Here is an 8,537-nt window from a genome sequence, read left to right on the forward strand (position 1 = left end):
TTACATTGGACAAGTGTGTTACAGTGTGTATCTAGTAAACGAAAAAAGAGAGACACACTCTGCCGAAGACAGGTATGGACAAACACAGCTCATTAGCATTAAAGCTACTTTTTTTTAGCCATGTTTTTTACGCTATGATTTTTTTTACATTATAATTCACTCATTCATTCTCTATACCAATTACCGGTAATCCTCAATAGGGTCACGGGGGTATACAGGAGCCTATCCCAGCTGACTTTGGGCAAGAGGCGGGGTACACCCTTGACTGGTCGCCAGCCAATCACATGGCACATATGTATAGACGAAAAACCATTCACACTCACATTCGTACCTATGGACAATTCAGAGTCACCAATTAACCTAACATGCATATTTTTGGAATGTTGGAGAAAACCCACACACGGGGGTAACGTGCGGCCACGTTATCATCATTATCATTATTATCTACAGTATTTGTTAAATATTTTATTAATTGTTTTGTTCAGCAAGATGCTTTCCTATATGACTGTAAGTTTCATTTCTGGTTCTATGGTTATTATCACACCTGTCGTCCTTGCTATCATTATACACTTATATGGCAGCAACACACAATGGAATGAACTCTGATGGTAGTTTTTACATTTCCATGATCACAGAAATAGTTGGAACCCAGTCACCTGAGTGTTGACACTCATTCACCACTTTTACCACTAAATTCAACACCAACACGAACAACTTTAGCGGGTTACAAATTAACGAACCTCGGCTTTACAAGCCATGATAATGTTTCCAACTTTCTGTCTTCTTGATTTAAATTATATAATGGTGCATGTGTTGTGTTTGGGAGGGGGTTTTAAGGTCAAATGCCACGCATGCAGCCTTCTTTAAACAGGGGGCGCGCTCCCGTCTATTTATGGCCACCGGGGCGCGCGCAGACAGTCACATCCTGGGACAGAGGCATCTAGATTCATTAAGCCCGGAAGACTGGAGATCAGGCAGGTATCACTGAGCTCTACATGGTGCTATTCAACTCGTTTTTTTGTTTATATAGCTCCAGCTACACTGGTAAACTTCATATGAAGGAATATTATGGATTTCATGGGAAAGACACGATGGATGCTGCAGGAGCTATAAATGCCATCGGTGTCGTATACTTCCCTCACACTGGACCATTTCTTTAAATTGATTTCATAACATTTGGATATTTCTTTGTGGGAGTATTGATTCTGCCGATTTCTACCTGGCTGATTCTCCTTGGAGGAGTGACCCGTTGTCCCGAGGGAGGGATGGTTCCACCCCGGCTCTGTCAGTGCACCCTCGGCCCGTCCTGGAGCTTTCACAGCGGACCTCAGAGGAGATGAGACCCGCGCTCTACCAGCTCCTCGCCAGCTGGCTCTGCCTTGTACGCGCCGCTGCTGAGGTAAACACAGCAAGCGGCTGGTTATTGAAAATGTATTGATTATCTTTAATTATTTATCTTGAATTAGAAAAGTTTGCTACTCACATGTAAATAAATTCTTACGATGACTTGTGCATGACGAATCTGCTGGTGAGAAACGTACGTGCGATAAGCGATAACGCCTCTACAGATAAACGACCGGGTTCTAACTCACTACTTTCCCCGTCAGGAGTCTCCTCTCCCCCGGGAGCTTTTAGAGCGACTCTCCCGCAGTGAGATCCAGAGCATCAGCGACCTCCAGCGGCTACTCGAGATAGACACCGTAGGTAAAAAAAAAAATCTTTCGTCAATGCTGGTCTACAATTTGCTAAAATAAATAAATAAAAATAAGCTAATTAGAAAACAAAAACGTTGTATTTTTTTTACCTCCGCCAAAGGAGGTTATGTTTTTACTTTAGGTTATCTGTTTGTTTGTGTTCGAAATAACTAGAAAAGTTCTGAATGGATTTGGATGATTTTTTCAGGAATTGTCGGAAATGGGTTATGGAAGAACTGACAAGTTTCCAACAGGTTCTACAAAATAATTAAAGACTAGTCCGTTTAATGGAATAATTCCGGATACTATGATCCAGAAAATGAAAAACCTTCGAAATTTTCCAATCATAGAACACGATGCTATAAACATACAACAAACAACATTATATATAGCCAAGACACTGGGGAATCTGCAGTGGGCCAATGGATCTTCAAAAGACATCCAGAAAAAAATGTGATTTTTCTGAATAACCACTGAACTAATATTGATATTATGAATCCGACTGCTAATGATATATTTTCATGGTCAAGAATTCTAAATATGTACATAAAATAAATGTAGGACTAATACTAATAATATAATACTTATAATACTGTAAATCACAATAGGACCAATAGGAGGTCTGCGCTCTCAGAGTGCTTATCTAGTTTTTATTACTTCCATGAGTAGCTGCTGACTTTCCCCCTCAAGTACTTATTATATATCTTGACTTTTCCCTGCTGTGTTTATTATATAATTAATACAGAGTGGTGATTTAATAACCATATCCTATTATCGTCATACTATAAGTAATTTAGTGTGTTTAATTTGTATGTTTCTGGCTTTGGCTGTGCTCCAGTCGACTCTCCCTGTCCTTTCTCTGCTGTGTCAGGCAGCGCCAAGATAGTGATTGTCAGTGGAATATGTCACATTTTTAATTGGGTACACAAATTATTGTGACTCACAAATTCTGCGCAGTAAAAAGGGGTTGTGCATCTTTTTTTTTGTTTGTTTCATATAATGACCCACAGCCATTAAAGTGTAAGACTTCGGGGGAGGCTCAGTAACTTGAGAAAATAAAGAAAAATATTCATTTATGTCAGAATCAAAATGAATCAGTTTTTATGGCAAGAGAGATAAAAGAGAGACAAAATAATGAGAAAATGTTTTTGTGGTGTAGGGGAGGACCCAGTTGTTTTTTTCTGAGGGGGGTTCACTGTGCCACTCTTTGAAAAGCCCTGATTAGACAATGTCTAGAAGAGTTTATCTAACCGATGTGTCACATAAAAACAGCACTGTATAAATGTCTAAAAAGGGGAGCCAGTGGTTACATCAAAGTCATGTTATGAAACTTTTACGTGTGCGAATAGAGCCTTGCAAGTTGAAAGTCTGAAGGCCGCCCCTCCCAGTCAGTAGTGTCATGAGAGTCAGACAAATTGAAGTATTAATCTGGTTCTGGTTGGGTTCTCAGAGGAAGGACAGTGGATGCTGTCCTCTCATCTCATTAGCACAAATGTTGCTAAGAGACCCGGTGGCCCCGTCTTGCTCTTTACACTCTCAGTGAACTCTTCAGACTTGTGAGCCGCTGCCAAACCAGACAAGAGATTTTGGGAAATGTTTTCTTAGAAAGGGACACGAGTTAGGATGGAGGATCTTTGTCGTGTCTAACAGGTTTGCTGACACCAATAGCATTAAAAAAGTGAATGCCAAAGCAACAGGTGGAGTCATAAGCCCTTGGCCATTTTAGCCAATCAGAAGCTAAACGTTATTTCAGGAAAAGGCACATTAAAAATGGCAGCAACAGTGAATAGGGCAATCATACATGTGAGTTGGTCCTGTGTTTTGACAGAAATAACCGATTTCCAAAAAGTAGGGTTACAGTGAATGCATGGAAAAACAAGGCCAGTCTTCACAGGAAAAATGCATGATTTTAAAAATACGTGTTCTTTTGTGGACGTGGCACTACAGTACATTGACAAAACTCTTTGGACCCGCTTCCTAATCAGTTAATTAAAAAGTCAGGGACCAGACTAGAACCTCTTGGAACATAATTTGTCATCTTACCAAGGCATTTAGGATAATTGCATGCGTCCGACTGGGGGGGAACAGTTTGGGGAAAAGCCTTTTCTGTTCCCAGTGCACAAACATTTACAAAGGCATGTTTGCGCGGAAGATATGACAGAAACGACTCTCAAATCCTGTAGAAAGGAGTGGAAGCTGGTTTAGCTGCACAGGAGGAAGTCCAGTACGTTTTACACAGGAAGTAGCTCGGTTCACTTTAACATGACTTCAGGTAAGGTTATTATGGTACATTATGGGAATTGTAGTAAGCCTCAGAACAAGACTATTTATTCCATAATTTCACGGCTGTATACCTTCACTGACTGAAGTGAATGTTAAGTTCTAGCAAAGACGCCAAAAGAAGTGCGACCTGTGAAGATAGCGGCCGTACAAAAGCAACAACATAACAACATTGCGACGACTCTGTAGATTCATTTTTCACATGCGGTGCCACCATTAATCCTGGCATCATTGACATGCAAATGCAGAGTGTGACGGCTCCCCGGGCTTGGCGGGGGTCAAGTGGCTCACTTCATTATGCTGTTGTCACGCCGGCCCATTATTTGCTCTGAGAGCAGGACCGGCTGGCTGGAAGGGCGCTTACGTTGCTATGTATAATTCATGCCCACATTCCTGACTGGCAGGGGTTAGACAGACAGAGTGTGCGTGTGTGTGCGTGTGTGTGTGTGTGTGTGTGTGTGAGTAGGAGGGAGGGAGATTTTTGGAGGACATCCTAGAGATCATCAGTCACTTAATTAGGTACACCAGAACCATCTAATGAGAGCTAATACAAGACATGTAACAACCTGAAAGTGACCTGCCATGTGTTTCCATGCCAGCATAACTGAGTTATCGTAATCTCGACAGAGCCTCTGATGTAAAGTATGAGAAACAGGTCACAAGTAAACATGCAGTGCAGCTCTGTTTAGGTCATGGTGAAGCTGTGGAAATCATTTCAGTGGAGCACGGATGTGATAAACCAGCTATGGACATCTGCTAGAAGCAGTCACGCCTTTAGCCTTCAAACAAAGTGTGTGTGTTGTTGACGCAAGGCACTGGGAAGTGTGAGATTGTGTGACATCCCCATGTGCACGTGTTGTTTTGTCTCTGTCCAGAAAACGAATTGATCGAGGGGGCCAAACACAACTACGACCAAGTCTTTTCTCACGGCTTCCCCGACCTGAAGCGAGCGCACACACATGGTCGCTACAAGAGGAGCACACGTGAGACACGCACAAACACGATGATACAGGTTCAACACTGCAGAAAATACATACGGTGGTGCAAATGGCAATGAGTGCTGCTGAGTCGCACATGCAATTATGCTGTTGAAGCAAATGTGCTGCAGCATGCATGCCACACACATTATAGGTTTGTCAAAGGTGAGACAAATGACACAGGTGTAGCGGTGGTGAGACACATTCAATACGGACGGACCACTGGTGAAACACACATGATACCGGTGAAGCACTGGTGAGATACATGACACAGGTGTTGCGCTGGTCAGACACATACAATACAGGCTTAGCGCTGGTGAGACAGCTGGTGATACAGGTGTAGAACTAGCGAGAGACACATATGATACAGGTGTAACACTAATAAGACACATGGTGATACAGGTGCAGACTAGTGAGAGGAACATCCAATACAGACTGAGCATGTACGACACACATGAAAACGGAGTAACTCTAATGTGACACATGTGCGGCACTAATGACACACACATGATACTTGTGTATCGCACGTTGCGACACAGGCGCAGATTTGAAATACACACAAATGATACTGGCGTACATAATAACACAAGCGCAGCATTGATGAGACACGCGCGTGGTACAGGCACATCATTGGTGAAACAGTCACAGGTGCAGCATGGGGCAGGCATATGCACAGCATGGAGACAAACAAGGTGATACAGCTGGCATACTGCACCAACCAGGGCTGAAAAGTGTCTCCTGTGCCCTGCAGTGGTGGAGGAGGCGTTGCCTGCAGGTTGCAAGGTGCGTACCACCATCTACGAGATCCCTCGCAGTCAGGTGGACCCCACCGCCGCCAACTTCATCATCTGGCCGACGTGCGTGGAGGTGAAGCGTTGCACGGGCTGCTGCAACACTAGCAACATGAGGTGCCATGCAGCCCGCAAGCACCACCGCATCGTCAGGGTAAATACGCACAATTATGTTCACGTTAGCCTGCATGTCATTGGCTGCTTCGTCACCCCAAGGTGGCAAAGGTGGAGTATGTGCGGCGGCGGCCTAAGCTTAGGGAGGTGCAGGTGAGACTGGAGGACCACCTGGAGTGCGCCTGTACCAACAAACGCCAAAGCGGCCCAAACTCTGACACAGACAATGGTGAGAGGACTAATGCACACAGAGCTAGGAGCTATTTATGATCCTTTTCCTGAGACATTTGTCACTGTTCTCCTCAAAACATTATTTTCCCATAGTAAATAAAGGAAATGGAAATAATCTGTTCCAACATGAAACTGTGATCATTGTAAAACCTTTATTAACTACACAGGAAATGTTGTAACATTTTAACATCCTTAAGGCCTTACTGTATTTCCTACGTTTAACCTCCATTTGAACTCTCTCAACAGGCATCAGGTGAACACTGATGGAATGGAGCAGAACAGTTAAGACGGCATTTAAACCACCCCCCAATAAAACCAAGAACAAGGCAAGTGCAAATGCACTTTTGGCTTTTTCTAGCATCATACTTGTGGAACCTTCATTTTTGACCGACCCTTAATGGATATTTTCATCCTACTGGCAACAACACAAAGACAGACCAACAGGCTGCTAGCATGCTAACTGTTAGCACGCCACCATTCCTCAATGGAGAAACCGTAAGATGGTGGGACTCCTCCCTGGTTCTATAAACCTCTCAGCGTCTTGGATTATAAACAATGGATCAATCCTCTCTAAAGACTTGGATTAGGATTTTTTTTTAAATACATTTCCAACATTTATCTTGCACAGTATACTCTTCTTTGTACAGTATAACCTGTCATTATCTCAAAGGGGTGTTACAACATCCTTGTGACATGTAGCCATTACTAATAAACTATTTATACTGTATATGCTAGCACAACAGGTTTGTAACACAAAAGGGACTATGTGTGTGTTATGTCTATGTGTGTCAAGGAGATTATGTGCAGAATCATTATTCTGAAGCTAAAACCTCTTGTGAGAACAGCACGCATGTAAAAGACCACAGAAGAACATCACTCCTCCCGCCAGTTATTAATGATAACCGCCACAAAATAAATCGAAAGACTTCAAATAATCCACAAAGTCAAAGCCTGCGGCACGCTCGCTCATACTTATAGACAGTGTGTAAAACATACATATAATTAATGCATCGCTCCTCCCGCCAGTCATTGATTAAAACAGACACCTGGGCTAATTGAAATAAACGGAAAGACTCAATATAACCCACCAAGTCACCAAGCCCACGGTACGCTTGTGTGCCATGCTGATGTGTCATACAATAAATGTACGCTCTCCCCACCACTTATTTATCCCGCCATATATTTATTAATTATACAGCAAATTTGTATAATATAAATAAACAAAAACATTGGAAACAATACACAAAGTCTAGTCTAGGTGTGTAAGGATGTGTGAGATCAATATTAATATTGATGTTAATGCGGCCGCTCCTCCCACCAGTTATTAACGATAGCTGCCACCATCCACCATCGAAATAAACAGAAAGACTCAAAATAATCCACAAAGCCAATGGCACGTTCATTCATGCATAGGTGCAATGTAGACAATTAATATGATTGCGCCTCCCAGCAGTCATTATTAAAAATTTTATCTTGCACAAAAGAAAAAAACAGAAAGACCCAAAATAATCCAAAAAGTCAAAGCCCATGGTATGTTCACTCATATGTAGGAGCTTGTGCATTGTAAACCTGTCATACAATTTAATTTAATGTAAGTTATTGTTATTATTATTATTAACCACTACCTTGCACAATAGAAAGAAATATAAAGATTCAAAATAATCCACAAAGTAAAACTCCATGCACCAGCACATGCGTACGTGCAAAATATCTGTGATATAATGAACGTGATTGCTCTCCCTGACAGTTGTTAACGATAACCACCGCCTGGCACGATCGAAATAAACAGAAAGACTAAAAATAATCCACAAAGTCAAAACACACAGAATGCTTGCTCCCACACAGGCACTACTACTTTCATATAATTAATGCGACCCTTTTTCCCGCCAGTTTACTAGCAATAACCACCACCTAGCATCACATCTCATCACCTGGTATTTCCGCATCTGTCTTTATATCGCTGACAAGAGGACTCCTTGTACATGCATGCTGCTAAGAGATGGGACAGATGGGGATAAGAGTGTGTAAGTGAAAGGTGAGAGGGAGGAAATGAAAGCAGAAGAATGTGTGTGTCTGTATGGAGAAAAACCTCCATCCCTGTAAAGCTCAGATAAGCAGATTAGCAGCATGCTCATGGCTAAAATGCAACCCGAAACAACCTGATGTGAGGAGTTGAACACGCCCTCCCCTTTTGACCACACATCTCATCATCACCTGACCTCAACCTCAATTGTGTAGATATTAAGAAGATGGAAGTATGACCATGAACCTTTCATTGTCTATTTAACAAGAAGAAGAAACGTCTCCTTATGTAAGCGGCAGTTACAGTTTACAGTCTTTTTAAAGAGGATGTCGGAGCAAGAGTTGACTATTGATTTTTGATGCGGGTTGAATGCAACAGTCGGTACAAGACACACTAATAAACAACAACAACGGAGGAGAACACTTCA

The 8,537-nt window shown here is 42.3% G+C and overlaps 1 protein-coding gene across 1 annotated transcript; it reads left to right on the plus strand.

Moving 5' to 3' along the window:
* The first annotated feature begins 545 nt into the window (after nucleotides 1-545).
* LOC129182710 (platelet-derived growth factor subunit A-like) lies at nucleotides 546-6,814 on the plus strand. The gene is made up of 6 exons (XM_054779149.1): nucleotides 546-1,399; nucleotides 1,608-1,704; nucleotides 4,850-4,957; nucleotides 5,703-5,896; nucleotides 5,959-6,085; nucleotides 6,334-6,814. The coding sequence occupies exons 1-6, from the start codon at nucleotides 1,337-1,339 to the stop codon at nucleotides 6,342-6,344; spliced, it is 600 nt and encodes a 199-aa protein (XP_054635124.1). The 5' UTR covers nucleotides 546-1,336; the 3' UTR covers nucleotides 6,345-6,814.
* The last annotated feature ends 1,723 nt before the right edge of the window (nucleotides 6,815-8,537 follow it).

The sequence above is a fragment of the Dunckerocampus dactyliophorus genome, chromosome 6, assembly GCF_027744805.1.
Source record: "Dunckerocampus dactyliophorus isolate RoL2022-P2 chromosome 6, RoL_Ddac_1.1, whole genome shotgun sequence".
Classification (NCBI taxonomy): domain Eukaryota; kingdom Metazoa; phylum Chordata; class Actinopteri; order Syngnathiformes; family Syngnathidae; genus Dunckerocampus; species Dunckerocampus dactyliophorus.

Excerpts from the sequence above, each read along its gene's own strand:
- LOC129182710 (XM_054779149.1), top strand. The coding sequence starts at position 1,337 with ATGAGACCCGCGCTCTACCAGCTCCTCGCCAGCTGGCTCTGCCTTGTA. Across the intron at positions 1,400-1,607 it reads TTGTACGCGCCGCTGCTGAG|GAGTCTCCTCTCCCCCGGGA; the intron begins GTAAACACAGCA and ends TTTCCCCGTCAG. Across the intron at positions 1,705-4,849 it reads ACTCGAGATAGACACCGTAG|AAAACGAATTGATCGAGGGG; the intron begins GTAAAAAAAAAA and ends GTCTCTGTCCAG.